The sequence below is a fragment of the Geotrypetes seraphini genome, chromosome 5, assembly GCF_902459505.1.
Source record: "Geotrypetes seraphini chromosome 5, aGeoSer1.1, whole genome shotgun sequence".
NCBI lineage: Eukaryota > Metazoa > Chordata > Amphibia > Gymnophiona > Dermophiidae > Geotrypetes > Geotrypetes seraphini.
Genome location: NC_047088.1, coordinates 234,527,680 through 234,545,830, shown reverse-complemented (window position 1 = coordinate 234,545,830; position 18,151 = coordinate 234,527,680). Strand labels below are relative to the sequence as shown.

Here is an 18,151-nt window from a genome sequence, read left to right as displayed (position 1 = left end):
TGCGAGTGTTTTGCAAGACGAGCAAAACATTCTCGCAAAACTGGTCTCGCAAACTGAGCGTTGACTCGATTTGCAAACACCCACCCCGAGAACCGGCATCGCTGCCCCCCGCTCGCAAAAGCCCCCCCTGCTCGAATTGGCACCCCCGCCCAACCAACTTTAACTCACCCCCCCCCCCGTCTGGCACCGGCACACAGCCCACAGGACGTGCCAGTGCCGCTTGAAGATCTTCTTCCTGCCTCTGCTGGCTTTGAGCATGTATCTGCGCATGCTCAAGCCCTTCTAATTCTCCCTCTCGCCGAGAATCTGTGGGCTGCGTGCTGGTGCCAGACGGGGGGGGGGGGGGGAGGTTGAGTTAAAGTTGGTCAGGTGGGGGGTGCCTGTTCTCGCGGGGGGGGGGGTGCCAATTCGAGCGGGGGGGGGGGCTTTTGCGAGCAGGGGGGAGTGATGCCGGTTCTCATGGCGGTGCCAGATGGGGGCGTGAGTTCAAGATGGTTGGGCGGGGGGTGCCGGTTCGCGCGGGGGGGGGGGGGGCTTTGCGAGCAGGGGGGGGAGCAGCGTCGCTGACCTCGGGGGGGGGATCGTATCAAAGTGAGTTTCCATTATTTCCTATGGGGAAACTCGCTTTGATATACGAGTATTTTGGTTTACGAGCATGCTTCTGGAACGAATTATGCTTGTAAGCCAAGGTTCCACTGTATATATGTTTTTACTAGTGAGAGACAGCATAAGTGCCTAAGAAGATTCAGACTATTGTACAGGAACCTAGACAATGAGGATACAACTATGGGAATTGCTCTTCTGGAAAACCAAAATATGTATTCTCATCCAAGTTCTAAAATTACAAAGTTCCACTCATGTCATTATTCCCAGAGGAATCTCACTTTCTAATTCTTCATAATCATCCTCTCATGCTTCTTCCAGTCTGATGTTACCTCTTCTGTTCTTAAGGAATTTCTTCTCTCACAGAATTCACACTCAACCAGCACCTCCTATGAAATAATACAAGCCAGGAATATATTTTCACATTGTGAAGTGGTAATACTTTACTCCATCTTCTCTTACTAAGCTGTATTTCAGCTAGCAAAATCCAAACTAAGCTGTATTTCAGCTAGCAAAATCCAAAGGTACATGTCAGAAGGGGGAAAGTACTTTCTATAGCCATGTGTTCTATCTCCTCACACAAGAGTAGCATCCAAGAGAAAGGGGAGGGCCCAGAGAAAGGGGAGGGGGGGGCTCCAGCCCACTGGCCGAATAGCAGTGCTCTCTGGGAGCTTGTCTTATAGAAAAACTCTCACTGCTTACATATACTTTTACATATACTTTTACACTGCTTACATATACATTCATGATGGTGGAGGTGGAACACCTCTACCAACCATGGCAGGAAAATAGAAGAAGGATCTCAACTGAGAAGACTAGATAGTTTAGCTTGTCATAATATCCCATCATTTAATGTATTTCTACAGAAATTAACTTTAACATGCATGGCAAACTTGTTGCATAATCTGCATAGTTGGGCCAAATGGTTCTTCTCAGGAACACTCTCTCTCTAAATGGGTTAATTTTATGCATACTTTAAATGAACCTCATTTCTAAGCCAGGTTATGTGAAATATGATTGCCATTTCTCAAATTTATTGCTAACATTCATTATAGTACTTACAATGTGCCAAGGAAAACTTCCTTCTGTAATTCATAGGAGATAATATCTTTAGGCAACTTATCAATGTGTGCCTGGAAATTAATTTTAATCAAGTCTGTGGCACCCAACACAATTAGAAATATTTCTCTATCTTTCTGTCACATTTTATTGCTCTGACTCCATGTGTTGACACTTCATTCGAGTACACATTGGTTTAAAATTGGGAACAATGTAAAATGAATACTATATTTCAACACAGCATCACAATCCAAGCTTAATAACCATAGCACATTAAAATATAAAATACAATACAAACTATGAAAAACACAAAAATAATTGAAATAATATTTAAACATCACAATCAGTGAAGACTTTAAACACAGAGCGTGGCATTTAAATTTATACCTGGATATTCAGTACTAGACTAGACTAGTCCTGGAAACTGTTACCAAATATTCGGTGACGGGATAATCGCATGCCAGACACCGGCGCGCCGTTGGGGTGTGGGGAGTGCAACCCCCCCATTATAGAAAAAATGGAACTTTTCCTGAAAAAAATCAGAAAAAGTTCAGTTTTCTCTATAATGGAGGGTTCCAACCCCTCAAATCCCCCCAACAGCAGCGCGGACACTATGCAGTAAAGTGTGTGTGTAGGGGGGTTCCCCCCAGACACCCCCGTTGGAGCTCTTTAAAAGTAAGTTTTCCCACGGTGCACTTCTTTCTTGTGCCGAATTGTAAGCGCTGGATTGTCGGCACGCTGGTGACTCGCGCATTGCTGACTATGAACCAAATATTCAGGTATAAGGTGGTACTGGAAGATATCTGGGTAGCAGTACTGAATATTGGTAGGACCTTAGTTATTTTCAGCTGTGCCATTAGTTCTCCCTATCAGTATCTGGACAGTGCCAGGGTGGTCAATAAAGATTTTCAGCATCCAGATAATACCACTGAATATTGGTGCCACTGAATATTGGTGAGTAGCACTTCTCTGGGTGGGAGATGTTCCTACTTGGATAACTACCACTGTATACTGGGCCTAATAGCACTAGTCCCCCAAGAAACTCTCTAGCTCCCTACCATGACCAATGGACCATAATCTCATTCTAGAACCTCCACATAATCCTTAGAAAGTATCCATAAGTTTAAGAAAAAAATCTTTAATGACTTTTGAAATTGTCGATACACTCTTTAAACAATGCACAGAATAATCACTTGGACAGATCTTCTTTAGCAGTGTGGTGGAAGTGTATGGTAAAGGGATGAGCACTTCCTCACTGATGGTGCAGTTTAGTGGCCCAGCAATGGAGGGGTTCAAAACTGCCACAACAGGTCCTGTGTCAGAGTAGTGGAGTTCAGAGGGAAGGAAGCCTAATTGCCATTAGAGTGTTGAATAATGAGGTCCTGAAGCAAGAGGCTTCCCAGGGTGAGACCCCAAAGCAAAAGATCTATGGAAAGGGAGACCCCAAAGCAAGAGGCTTCTGAGGGTGAGACCCTGAGGCAAGAAGTCTCTGGAAAAGGTGATCCTGAAGCAAGAGGGTTCCCAGGGTGAGAACCCAATGCAAAAGGTCTCTGGAAGGGGAGGTCCTCAGGGCAATGATTCCCCCCTTCCCCCCAGTGTGTCTTGTTTGGCTGCAGTACTTGGGAATGGTCTGGTGAGATGGAGTGACCTTCCATAGACATTGCTACCCTGAGCTTGTGTGAAGAAGTTTCAGTAAGGTGAAGTGGTGACGTTCCTTGGAACCAAAGTTAAGAGACTCTGAGAAATGACTGTTTTAAACTGTGAGAGCTATGTCTTGGACAAGCTACAAGGGCCCCGATTCATGAGGGAAAACAGTATGAGGAACATAATCAAAATGAAAATACGTCTAAAAACCCGCCTAAATCAGCACTTGGGTGATCAAAAAGACAGGTCATCCAAATGCCAATAATCAAAATCTTAGGCCTTTTGGCTGCTGCTGTGCACCCAGAGCGAAAAGGGACGTTTTTGAAGGAGTGGTTAGGGCGGGAGGTGGATGGATGCGGGCCGACCAAACTTAGTCGTCCTAAAGCGATAATTGACAGTTTGATGAGACTGCCTAGAAGGAACTTATACATTGTGACTTAGGCGATCTAAAAATAGGTATAAGTCCTCAGAAGTTATCCAAAGTGACCAGATAACCACTGCAGCGACATAGTAAAGAACCCCACACACTCCCCCAGTGATCACTGACCCTCCCATATCGCCATAAATATCAGAATATAAACGTACATATCTGCCTCCAGAACATCAGCACCTGGCATAGGAAAGTCTAGTAGAGCTGCACTGAGGTGGCTTAAGTAGTCTGGGGGGTGGACTAGTGAACCTTAGAGAGGAGGACCCAGGCCCGTAAGCCAATCTAACTACTGCATTCATGGTGGAAAATGTGAGGCCACCAACCCCCCCAACCCTACTGTACTGCCATATAGGTGCCACCTGCAGCCATAAGGTTCTATTGGGGTGGTAGACAGGTGGGTATAGTAGGTTTTAGGAGGGCTCACCATGACCTACAAGGGAGTTGTGAGATGTTTACATGGCACCCTTTTTGTGAAGTTCACAGTAGTGCCCTGTAAGATGCCCCACTACTCTGTTGCCATGTCTGGGTGGCCAGTCCATCACTGTGCTGACCCTTCCCACGTCCAAAAGATCTTTTTCTAGGTGTTTTGTACTTGGGCAGTTTTTTTGGTTGAGAATGTGGTATAAAGATAGATGACTTGGCGGTCTGGACGATCAAACGGCTGGACATATAATTTGATGATTCTCGAAAAAAAAAAAAAAATACTTTGGACATATTTTTCGAGAATGGACTTTGGACACTGCCAGCTTTAGGTGACTAGCGCCCTAGGTCCAAAACGGACTTAGACTTTTTTTTTTTTAATTAGGCCGCTCCACATGTAAAAAGTGTGAAACCTGTTGTGGAAAAAGCATAAAGATTGTATTTGAAGATTTTGCTGAGAGTGCAGAACCTGTGAAAAAACAAGCCTGTTTAGTTTTCCATGCAAAATTAAAGTTTTCCTTTTGACCTCTTCACTGCCAGCTGTTTGTATTTTATGAGAAGTCTAGGCTTTCTGGTCACTCATGCGATCACATAAACATTAATATTATTGGTGGTTTTCTTTGATAAGTTGAAGTGAAGATGTCTTAAATTTATGCCCTCTTGTCAGCTAACTTATGAGCCCTTTTACTAAAGCTTAATGCATGGTAATGGACATCAATGTGAACTTCTTATCTTGGTGGTAGAGTGAACAACTGAAGCTTTTCCCTCTTTTGTGTTTAACCATACATTAACAGATTCAAAACAGACACCCCGTGTCTACTCTCTCGTCCACCAGTCTTTCTAGTATTTTTAATCAACAAGTTTTAGTTTTCTCACTTTGAAGATAAATATTTCTTACCCCCTCTTCTACAAAGCCGTGCGGTAATGGCCCCGAAGCTTATAGAGATTTAAAGGGCTTCGGGGTTGTTGCCACGCGGCAGCTGCTAGTGCGGCTTTGTAGAAGAGGGGGTTAATGTCTTAGTTCTTTCATCATATATTAGATCAGCGGTCTCAAATTCGCAGCCCATGCGGTCCCCTGGCTGCTATTTTGTGGCCCGTGGTCTAGTACCCGAACTCGCAATCTGGGCAACTACAACTGGGCAACCCGATCCCGCAATCTGGGCAACTGCCTGCTGCCGTCGCATATGCCAGGACTCCTGCCTTCGCGTATCTGCCGGATACGCAAAGGCAGGAGTCCCGGCATATGCAACGACAGCAGGCAGTTGCAAGTCAGCTGACTCCGGCATGATCTCGCACACTGGGCAGGAAGAGAAGCTCTGGCATTAGCTGACTAGCAACTTCCTGCAGCTGCATTGTATGCCGGGACTCCTTCCTTCGCGTATCTGCCTGATATGCGAAGGCAGGAGTCCCAGCATATGATACAGCTGCAGGAAGTTGCTAGTTAGCAGACGCCGACGCCGAAGCTTCTCTTCCTGCCCAGTGTGCACCAGGTACTGCTGGACAAGGGGAGGAGGGGGAGAAGGAAGGGAGAAGGGGTACTGCTGGACAGGGGGAAGGGAGAAGGAGTACTGCTGGACAATGAGAACAGGGAAGGGAGAAGGGGTACTGCTGGACAATGGAAACAGAGAAAGGGGAAGGGGTACTGCTGGACAAGGGGAGGAGGGGAAGAAGGAAGGGAGAAGGGGTACTGCTGGACAGGGGGAAGGGAGAAGAAGTACTGGACAATGAGAACAAGGAAGGGAGGAGGGGTACTTCTGGCCAATGGGAACAGGGAATGACAAAGGGGTATTGCTGGACAAGAGGAGGAGGGGAAGAAGGAAGGGAGAAGGGGTACTGCTGGACAGGGGGAAGGGAGAAGGAGTACTGTTGGACAATGGGAACAGGGAAGGGAGAAGGGGTACTGCTGAACAATGGGGACAGGGGAAGAGAGAAGGGGTACTGCTGGACAATGGGAACAGGGAAGGGAGAAGGGGTACTGTTGGACAGGGGAGAAGGGGGAAAGGGTACTGCTGGACAAGGGGGAGGTAAAAGGAAGGAAGAAGAGGTATTTCTGGACCTGGCAGAAAGGGAGGGAAAGGAAAGGTGCTACACACAGGAGGGGAGGGTGAGATGGTTCATAGGGAGAGAGCATGTTGGGTTGGGGGGTGCAAAGGAGGGATGCCACTGAGGGAAGAGGCAAGGACAGAGAGAGAAAGTGTTCAGGAGGCAGAAAGTGTTGAACTCATGGAGAAGGCAAGATGGATGGAGAGGACAGAAAGGACGGAAGGAAAAATGTTACACTGGGGAAGGGGGAGGGCAGAGAGTGAAAAGTTGGACTTATGGAGAGAGAGAGAGAGATGTTTGGTTGATGAAAAGAGGATCAGAGGAGAAGCATGTAGGAGGAAGAGAGAAAAATATGTTGGACTGGTGGAAAGGAGGGAGAAATGTTGGACTGGGAGGGGGGCCAGAAAGGAGGAAGGGAAGGGAGATGGACTGCAGGGGGCGGAAAGGAGGAAGGAAAAGAGAAATGTTACACTGGAAGGGAAGGAGAGAGATGTCAGACCATAGAAATAGGGAGGGAAGGATAGAGAGATGGGAAGGGAAGGGAAGACATGGAAACATAGATTTTGATAAGAAAGCAGAAAAGCGGGAAAAATTGAATGTTAAGTTAATGCCAAAGATGAATGCAAGGCAGAATGTGAAGATGGAAAGGAAAACAGTCAAGGGACAAGAAGACCCTGGAAACATAGTTAAAAGCACAGAAAAATGAAATCAGCAGACAACAAAGGTAGGGAAAATATTTTATTTTCAATATAGTGATTGAAATGTGTCAGTTCTGAGAAAGGAAAGATGTTAAACTTTAACTCTGAGGGCCGCAGAAAAAATAGGGTATTTGGAAGGCTGCAGAAAAAATAGTTAATGTCTTATTAAAGAAATTTAACTGTTAAAGGAAAGATTTATAAATATAAAGAGTTTTACCTCATGCAAAATTATAATTTCTTTAATAAGACATTAACTATTTTTCTGCGGCCCTCCAAGTACCTACAAATCCAAAATGTGGCCATGCAAATGGTTTGAGTTTGAGACCACTGTATTCGATGTTCCATTCCCTTAGTTAATTTAGGGCCTGATTTACTAATGTTTTTGTTTGGCGTGTACAGGAAAAATGCTTAGTAATTCAAGCCATGAATTAATGTCCTCTATAGGTTTTCTAGATTTATTGTGGACTAGAAAGAAATCCTTATGTCATCAGCAATGAATTATTGCTTTATGTATGAGAGATCAGCTTTAGCAATAAGCAGTCTATTGAAAATTTACCTCAATTTAGATTTTAACTCATTGTTTCCACGGTTACAAAACCAGTATTTGCCTTTGGGGTCATCTGAAGGCTTAGCACCTTGTACTAATAATGTTTTAATAACATAAAGAAGATGTTTTATGTGGAAGATCTCCCTAGATAGAATTTATGCTTCATGAAAGTGTGGGAATAAATCTATTTTAAGTTTGTCAGGTAGAGGTTTTATTTTTGTATTGCTTTCCACTGGTAATAAGCTCTCTCGTACGTACACAGGAGGTGTTAGTTAAATAACAGGACAAGTACGACAGCTCATCTGTAAAGTAACTATAAATGAGAAAGAATGGGTAGAATTTGCAAGCAGTTTCTTTTTATTCAAGATAAAACTGATACAGAACCCCCTGGGAATCACTTTTATGTACTTATAAACTGAGGTATGAAGAGGTAAATATTATAAGACACATTGCAATTGCAAAATTTTTTTAAAAGTAAACTGAGATATATATGCTGGAGGGAGCACTTTCCAAAAACAAATATTCATAGGGAAATGTGCCAGACATATTTAACATAGTAAATGGTCCGGCGGGGGTGGGGGTGTTCCAGCAGCAGGGATTGGGCATCCTTCCTGCCGGTGATCTATTGGGGAGTGGGGTTGTTCCGGCAGGAGGGATTGGGCATCCCTCCTGCCGCATGATATACAGGGTGGGGGGTTCTGGCAGGAGGAATTGGACATCCTTCCTGCTGATAGTCTTCGCAAGGGGTGGGGACGGGTTACTGCTAAACTTATTGCGGCAGGGATACACTCAGTGGCAACCTGATTCTCTAATCGACGTCTGTAGCATGGACATTGGTTAGAGAACCAGGTTCTTTTTTTAGGTGGGCTTTGGTGTGATTCTATATAGGATGCCCGTGTGTGATTCTCAAAAGCTGCTTAGGTGGCTTCTGAGACCGGGTGTCCTATAGAGAATCCAAGCCCAAGAGTCTCTTAAGTACTCCTGCTCCATCAATGTTGGGTTCAAAATGGCATCAATGAGGCATATTGGTTGTCTCTCAGTACTACCAGAACAGGTTAAGCTGTCATATAAGGGCAAATGAAGTGTAAGATAAGTTGTTTATTAAGTATTTTTTGTAGTATTTTACATGAGATGGTTTTCTCACTGTATACAGAGAATTTCTATGACCATTGCTGTACACATACCATGGTAGTTTTATTTTTTCTTGAAACAAGATATGTTCTTATTATTAAAGTCATTTTCTCCTCCATTATTTTTTTTTTATTTCACTTGAGATTTAGGGGGGGAGGGCAGCCTCCCTAAAAGCACAAACATTCTCCTGAGGCCCACCAATTCAAGCTCCCAATCTGAAACCTTCCATCCTAAATTCCTGGAAGTCCTTTCTCACTGGAAGACCTCCCAAGAAAAGAGCTTCCCTTGTTAGAACCCTACCCTGCCAAAGGCCCCTTCAGACCTACCTTAACAGTTTCCTAGTCCGTTGTAAATTTGGGCAAGACAAATCCCCAGTCACTCCTGCTGTTCCTGGCACCGCTATCAAAATGTCACTGGTGACTCCTAGCCATGGTCTCGCAGTACTGTCACTGGGGGTAGGAGGGTCTTGTTTCTGTAAGAGGTTTTGAGGGGCTCTTATTTGTTCCTGGGGGAGGGGTAGAAGGAACCTTAAGGTTGCTGTATGTGACTCGCCTTAGGATGTTGCCTTGGAGCATTGGGCTTTGGCTTTGCAGTCCATTGCTCCTGGACCCACATCATAATGCTGTTTGTGAGTATAATTATAATCGGTGTTATGCATGTACTACAGGATTCAGGGAACCTGTGGTACTTTGTTACAATGGGTTGGTGACTTCCATGGTAAATTGAGGTGCAGTAAAAATCCGACTTTTACTGCACCTTGATATCTTCCCCTTTACACATTTAACAACTTTGGCATATTCAGACTTTTGAATCTTCTTTTTATATGTGTCTTTCATGTACTAATTGTGTTAAAATATAATCTATCCTGCCTTAGAAAAGGCAGGTGAATACAAGTGACTTTGCAAAATCTGTATTTACAAATATTAGAGGCATTTATATGGCACACCGACACATCCACGCAGGACAATTGCGCCCCGACAAATGCGCCCCGACAATTGTACGCATGGACAAGTGCGCGCACGACAATGCTGCTCCGTCAAATCTGTCATAAGTGGATATCTGGAAGGCCCTGATTTGCTCAGACTCCTCAGGCCCTGAGGCCTGAGGAGTCTGAGCAAATCAGGGCCTTCCAGATATCCACTTATGTAAAGGGTTTCCATAATCATCATGTAAACCTAACCTAACACTAGATACCAAGTGAATCTTTTAAGTGGAGTGGGGGGAGGGGTCCTCGTACCCCACCCCCTCAAAAAGAGGGTTACCTTGTAATCCTAAAAAAAAAAGACAAAATAGTATCCAATTGTCGGAGCGCATTTGACGGGTCACCTCCTATTCAATGCGCGCATTTGTCGTGTGAGCAATTGTCCTGCATGCATTTAACAGGTCACCCAATTACATTTATAAACTCTGCTATCTACGCATGTATAAAGCACAGAGACCTTATAAAATGACCTCCTTAATCTAACATCTGGATTGTAAAATGTTGCTAGTGTGATATATAGCAGAGATAGATAGGCATAAAGCCTGTTAAGGATTTTTTTTTTCAGAATAGTGACATTTACATAACATTCTTCTTTTCCAAGGTTCTTGTGGAAGTCTTCTGAGTGGAAAGAATGCCAAGTTGCTCCTCTGTTTGATCAACAAGACCCCCGTCGAAGCAACCGTATTGGTCTCTGTGGGGGTGGAATTCAAACCCGAGAGGTTTACTGCTCCCAGACTGTGACTGACCCTGGGATGCTCCAGGCAAATGAAGGTATGCTATTTGACGTTTTTGAAAACGGCTGCAGTAGTGCCTTTGGTGGTTTGTTATTCTTTTTGGTATATCATGTTTTGCAGCAATTGTTGGTATTAATCTGAAAAGAGAAGAATATTAGAAGCTGAATTTGTTTTATAATACTTAAGTTATCCTATTGCTTGGCTATTGCACATATAGTTCAACTTTCAAGTTTATTAGGATTTTATATACCGCCTATCAAGGTTATCTAAGCGATTTTTACAATCAGGTACTCAAGCATTTTCCCTATCTGTCCCGGTGGGCTCACAATCTATCTAATGTACCTGGGGCTATAGAGGACTGAGTGACTTGCCCAGAGTCACAAGGAGCAGTGCGGGGTTTGAACCCACAACCCCAGGGTGCTGAGGATGTAGATCCAACCACTGCGCCACACACTCCACACTTGTTGGGCTTAGAGTAGAGTCAGTTCATGTTCAATTGGCCCTTCAAACAATCGCAGATATCTGTAGGCTTTTGTGCTGTGATATAACTGGAGACTTAAATATTATAGACAAAGAATTAAAAAACAAACTAAGACCTGACAATAGAAATGGCAAGAATGTAGAGAAACTAATATTAGCTATATGGCTCGAGTACATTTTAGAACAGTGCTAGGAATATACCATGACTTAGTCTCAAACAAATAATTAAACAATGTTCCCCGTTGACAAACTATATTTAGAATATTGGGAATATTGAGAGAGAGACTGATAAAGATAAGGCCAAATTACTTAACAAATATTTCTTAAGAACATAAGAATAGCCTTACTGGGTCAGACCAATGGTCCATCAAGCCCAGTAGTTCGTTGTCATGGTGGCCAATCCAGGCCACTAGTACTTGGCTAAAGCCCAGAGTAGCAACATTCCATGCTACTGATCCAGGGCAAGCAGAGGCTTCCCCCATGTCTTAATAACAGAAAACAAAAGCAAATAGGGCTGGAGGTATGGTAAACTCTGATCGATTTTCAGAGGATTGAGTTCATGAGGAGCTCGCTTAATAAAAGGTAAATAGAGTACCGTATTTTCACGCATATAACGCGCACGTTATACACAATTTTACAAACCGTGCATAACCTTGCACGTTATATGCGTGAGCGCGTTTTACAACTTTTTTTTTTCAATCCGATAGGCAACCCCCCTGAGAACCGGCATCCTCCCCCCCGCTCGCATCACCCCCCCCCCCCGCGATCCTACATCCCCCCCAGCACCGCAAAACATCTCTTACCCGATTGGGCACCGGCACCAGCACCAATGCATAGGACGTGCCAGTGCCAGTGCCCAAAGATCCTCCCTCGTTGGTTTGGGCTGGGCTGGGCTGGGCGGTGCGGTGCAGGAGAGATCCTCCTTCTTCCTGCGCCGGGCTGGACTAGGCTTTGAGCATTTGCGCATGCTCAAAGCCTAGTCCAGCTCGGCAAAGGAAGAAGGAGGATCTCTCCCGCACCGCACCACCCAGCCCAGCCCAGCCCAGTCCAAACCAACGAGGGAGGATCTTCTGGCACTGGCACATCCTGTGCATTGGTGCTGATGCCGGTGCCGGTGCCCAATCGGGTAAGAGATGTTTTGCGGTGCTGGGGGAGATGTAGGATCGCGGGGGAGGGAGGGGTGACGCGAGTGGGGGGGGGAGGATGCAGGATCGGATTGAAAAAAAAAAGTTGTAAAACGCGGGTAAGCGAGCGGGGGGGAGGATGCCGGTTCGGAGTAGGCGGGAGGAGGTTTTAGCATGCGCAGTATAAGCGTGTTCGCGCTATATTAATTTTTTTTACATAAATTTGTGTTCCCCGCGCGCTATACCCGTGTGCGCGTTTTACATGGGTGCGCGGTATATGGGTGAAAATATGGTAATGGGGCTGGATGGTGTACATCCAAGAGAACTTAGGGAAGTTCTGGCTGCTCCGCTGGCTGACCTTTTCAAAGCTTCTCTAGAGTCAGAAGTGGTACTAGAGGATTGGAGAAGGGTGGATGTGATCCCTCTCCACAAAAGTGGAAGTAAGAAAGAAGTAGGGCGTTACAGGCCAGTAAGTCTGATTTGTGTGATAAGTAAATTAATGGAAACACTTTTAAAACAGAGAATAATGATGTTTCTGGAGCCCAGTGAATTACAGGACCCGAGGCAACATGGATTTACTGTGAGAAAAATCTGATCAATTTCTTTGACAGGGTGACCAGAGAATTTGATAGAGGGAGAGTTAAGAGGTGATTGACTCAGGAGTAATTTAAGGAAATACTTTTTTACAGAAAGGGTGGTAGATGCATGAAATAGTCTCTCAGTAGAGCTGGAGGAGACAAAGGCTGTGCCTGAATTCAAGAAAGTGTAGGAGAGGCACATGAGATCTCATAGGGAGAGGAGGAGATAGTGGATGCTGCAGATGGGCAGACTGTATGGACCGTTTGGCTTTTATCTGACATCATGTTCCAATGTTTCTACTGGAAAGATTATTGAATTATATCACCTACCACTGAAGCTATCACTGGTAAAAAAAGACCTCTCAATTTCCAATTTTCTTAAAGATCCTCTGAAATATCATCAATGTGGGGTTTTTTTTAGACTTTTTTTATTCTATTAACGGTCCTTTTATTGCTAAATGCTAAGGCGTTCATAGAATATAATGGATGCCTTAGTATTTAGCGCATACTAATCTATAGCGCACCCTAAATTGGTTAGTACGCCTTAATAAAAGGACCCCTTAATTTTTGAGGAAGCCACTTAGCTGAATTAGAAAAAAAAAATCTGGTGTCATAAGTTCTATGGAGCTTCCCCATTTCACTGACAATTTTTAGTGCTTTTTGTAGAATTCGAGAGATTGCACCTTTTCTGATTGAACAATATGGGTTGCAAATAGTCTAGCTTAGGGGTAGGCAATTCCGGTCCTTGAGAGCCACAGGCAGGTCAGGTTTTCAGGGCATCCACAATGAATATGTATGAGATGGATTTGCATGCACTGCCTCCTTGAGATGCAAATCTATCTCATGCATATTTATTGTGGTTATCCTGAAAACCTGACCTGCCTATCCCTGGGCTAGTACATTCACTTTAAAATCTTGACTTTAAATTTTAAAAATTTGCTTGATAAAATTCCATCATGTCTTGCTGTGACATTCCTATTCGCACTCAGATCCAGTAATCTGCAGCTTCTTAAGGTCCACCAGATATATCAGATTGGAAGATTACAAGAGTATACTGTGTATGGTTGCAGGCCCAGCTCTATGAAACAATTTACTATTAGGTCTATGTTTATGTGAATCTTTGCTTACATTAAGGAAACAGTTGAAAATATACTTATTCCAACAGGCTTTTATTTGAAGTTTTGCTTTAATGTTTGTTTATAATTTTGACCCCCTCATATCTAATCTAATCTAATCTAGTCCTCAATTTATATACCGGGTCATCTCCCAGTGGAACTCGACTCGGTTTACAGACCATGCTTAGCACCCATCATTTTGGTGCTTAAAAAATAGGTATCATATATTGAATCTATCCTGCAGTCACTAGAACATATTTTCTGAAGCATATCTAAATACTGAAAACATTGAAAAATCTCATAAACACTCTTTACCACACTCTTAAACTTGATTGGTTGATGGCTACATTCTAAGATAGTGTACATTCAGTTACAATAAACAACCTATAAGAAATAGCCAGCAGTTCAATAACTTAAGTGCATTTAATCATAGCATTTTCATGTCCTAAAATCTTAGGGGGAAATTCTATAAAAGGCACATAAAGTTAGGTGCCTAAATAAACAGGTGCATAAAATTAAGTGCCTAACTTAACGCTGGGTTTTACTAAAATGCGGAAGAGCTTCTTACCACGAGCTAGCAAAATAAATACGAACCACTTTTAAGAAGCGATCCCCATTCCTGGTGTTTTATCCTCCCCCCTTCCCTTTAATTAATTTGTTTTTAATAATGTAATTATTAACTTTCCCCTCCCCCTTTACCCTCAAGCTCATGTACGTATTTGTAATTTGTCTATTTAATATTCACATCCCCCCCCACACACAAAAATTAATTTTAACTTTTCATTTTTAGCATTGTAAACCAGCCAGTGCACGTCGATGGTCGGTATATTAAAAATAAATTAAACTTGAAACTTGAGCAAGTGAGGTAAATGCTCTGATGCTCATAGGAATTGTATGAGCGTCGGAGCATGTAACTTGCCGTCCCACATTAAGCTCTTCCACAGTGTAGCAAAAGGAGCCCTTAATTTGGTAAATTGGCTTTAGCAATGAGCTTTAGATAACTCATAATAAAAAAAAAAGAAAATTTAATTGGGAGATAGGCCTCTATCTTCTTAGTTGTGATTCTACAAAAGATAGGCGCCTATCGCATGGCGCCTACCAGTGCCTAACACCAAAGTAGGCGTGTTTAGAGCTGGACAAAGACTTAGGCCCTCTTTTACAAAGGCGCGTCCATAGGATAACATGCACGCATGTTTAGCACGCGTTAATATTTAGCGCGCGCTAGAAAGCATAGTGCGCCTTTGTAAAAGAGGGGGCTAGGCTCCGCTGGGCATGATTCTGTAAAGGACTTAGGTGCCTTTATAATGTAGCCCTTTAAAACCCTGGTCTACATTACAGGCGCCTAAGTTTTAAACTAGGCGTTGTTCTTTAATGGGCACCTTAGTGTGACTGACATGCTGAAGGCACACAACTTTAGGTGCCTATCAGTTTTTGAGGCGCCCATTACAGAATCTGGCCCATAAAGTCTAAAATATAATTCCTAAACAGTCAGCATCACATGGAGTAACAAACCCTAGATGTAACAACTTGTTCAGAAAGCCAGGAGCTAGTCTTTAAACACTGCAGAAAAATCTAAGGCACTGTGGTTCAGAATGCAGCTACAAATCAAATTGATTCCATAAATAAGGTGCATTACATTGGAAGACACATTGTTTAGTTATAGTCAATTTTATGTCTGGGTAAGTGTACGACCAACAATAATTGCTAGAGTGATTTTTATGCTCAAACTGGGCTATAGAAATGAAACAAACTCATTAAATACAATGGTGCTACAGAGTGTAGCCATTTGCAAACCATAATGCTTTAAATTAAACTCTCTGTTCTACTAGAATCCAATGAAATTGCCTTGGAAAAGGAGACACATAATCATATTTTTTTGTGTTTCTTAACACCACGTATGCAGCCATGTATTGTAACAGCTGTAAATGGTTCACTTTGTTCCTGGCAAAGCCATGATTTAAGGAGCTGCAGTAGTTTGTTTGTATTGGTCAACATATTTTTTTTTTCCCCTTTAAGTGAGGCTTTAATTGACATAACTGATGTAAGGAATCAACAAGGCAAATGATCTACTATATCCAATGTGGAACATAAGACAACAAGCAGATCATATGAAGAAAAATCTTGTATTTAATCAAAATGCTCCCAGGAACAGTGCCCGATGTGGCTGTGTTTTGCCTACAAGGTTGTGCCAGGGGCATTCGACCAGCTGGTGTCAAAAACAGCTTCCACCAGTGCTGAAGAAATAGTCCTGAATCTGTAACAATTGACAATCTGAAGTAAGGATGGGATGTTTGATCTTCTGTATTTCTGGAAGAGAGTAGTGAAGTGTTCTATATTTTGATATGAACTACCCCCAACATTGATGGATAAATGTTACAGGAGGGAGTGCTAGGGAGGTAAAATTCTTAGACATCACAAATAACTGCTTCTTGGAGCAACTGGTCCAGGAACCAACAAGAGAGGGAGCTATTTTAGATCTGGTCCTTAGCAGAATGCAGGGCATAGTACGGGAGGTAACTGTGTTGGGTCTGCTGGGAAATAATGATCATAATATAATCAAATTTGAGCTAAGTGGAGTGACATTGTTAAATAAATCTACTGTAGCAACATTTAATTTCTGTAAGGGCAATTATGATAAAATTAGGAAAATGGTTAAGAAGCTAAAAGTTTCTTGGGCAAAGGTCAGAAGTGTAACCCAGGCGTGGATGCTGTTTAAAAATACCATCATGGAAGCCCAGACAAGATGTATTCCACGTATTAAAAAACGTGGAAAGAAGAGAAAATGAGAGCCAGTGTGGTTAAAAGGTGACGTGAAAGAGGCTATTACAGCCAAGAAAATATCCTTAAAAAATGGAAAAAGGATCCCAATGAAGAAAATAAGAAGAGACTTAAGTACTGGCAAGTTAGATGCAAAGAATTGTAAAGAAAGCTAAACAAAAATATAAAGAACAACTTGACAAAGAGGCAAAAACTCATAGTAACAATTTTTTTAGGTACATCCAAAGCAGAAAACCTGTGAGGAATCTTTGGGACTGTTGGAGGATAAGGCTATAGTGGAGAGACTAAATGAAGGTCTTTATGGAAGAAGATGTAAGAAATCTACCTAAACCAGAAATGATTTTCAAGGGTGATGAGGCAGAGGAATTGAAAGAAATCTTGGTGAGCCTGGAAGACGTACTAAGCCAAACTGACAAGTTAAAAAGTGATAAATCACATGAACCGGATGGTATACATTTGAGGGTGCTGAAAGAACTCAAACATGAAGTTGATGATCTGTTTTTGGTGATTTGTAACCTGTTGCTAAAATCGTCTGTAGTACCTGAAGATTGGAGGGTAGCCAATGTTACACCAATTTTTAGAAAGGGTTCCAGGGAAAATACAGGGAATTACAGACAAGTAAGCCTGATCGCAATGCCGAGCAAAATAATAGAAATAATTCTAAAAAATAAAATTGTGGAACATGTAGACAAACATGATTTAATGAGACAGAGTCAGCATGGGTTCAGCCAAGAGAAGTCTTGACTCACCAATTTGCTTGACTTCTTTGAAGGTGTGAGTAAACATGTGGAAAAAGGCGAGCCGGCACCCTATAGAGAATCCAGGCCTTAGGGGGTCAATATTTAAAGAGCTTTTACTGGCCAGAAATAGCTCTTGGCCAGTTGAATCACTTCTTTGGGTCAAACTGGTCATATTCAGCAGTACTTAGCTGGTTAACGCCCAACTCATAACCAGCTATTTGGGGGTAATTCTGAGAGTGGAGTCAGTACTTAGCCATAAGAACATAAGAATTGCCACTGCTGGGTCAGACCAGTTGTCCATCATGCCTAGCAGTTCACTCCTGCGGTGGCCCTTAGGTCAAAGATCAGTGCCCTAACTGAGACTAGCCTTATCTGCTTATGTTCTGGTTCAGCAGAAACTTGTCTAACTTTGTCTTGAATCCCTGGAGGGTGTTTTCCCCTGTAACAGCCTCCAGAAGAGCGTTCCAGTTTTCTACCACTCTCTGGGTGAAGAAGAACTTCCTTACATTTGTACAGAATCTATCCCCTTTTAACATTAGAGAGTGCCCTCTCATTCACTCTACCTTGGAGAGGGTGAACAACCTGTTTTTATCCACTAAGTCTATTCCCTTCATTATCTTGAATGTTTCAATCATGTCTCCTCTCAGTCTCCTCTTTGCAAGGGAGAAGAGGCCCAGTTTCTCTAATCTCTCACTGTACGGCAACTCCTCCAGCCCCTTAACCATTTTAGTCGCTCTTCTCTGGACCCTTTCAAGTAGTACTGTGTCCTTCTTCATGTACGGCGACTTGTGCTGGATGCAGTATTCCAGGTAGGGGCGTACCATGGCCCGGTATGACAGCGTGATAACCTTCTCTGATCTGTTTGTGATCCCCTTCTTAATCATTCCTAGCATTCTGTTCACCCTTTTTGCCACCGCTGCGCATTATGCAGACAGCTTCATTGACTTGTCGACCAGTACTCCCAAGTCTCTTTCCTAGGGGGGTCTCTCCGAGTACTGCACCGGACATCCTGTATTCATGTATAAGATTTTTGTTACCGACATGC

At 43.1% G+C, this 18,151-nt stretch overlaps 1 protein-coding gene across 7 annotated transcripts in view; it reads left to right on the top strand.

The window, feature by feature from the left end:
* THSD7B (thrombospondin type 1 domain containing 7B) overlaps positions 1-18,151 on the top strand; it is a 924,116-nt gene that overhangs the window by 338,601 nt on the left and 567,364 nt on the right. For all 7 annotated transcript variants that reach the window (XM_033944565.1, XM_033944564.1, XM_033944562.1 and 4 more), the window contains one exon: positions 10,159-10,328. In XM_033944565.1, the coding sequence (XP_033800456.1) occupies positions 10,159-10,328 (170 nt within the window). The remainder of the gene's footprint in view (positions 1-10,158; positions 10,329-18,151) is intronic.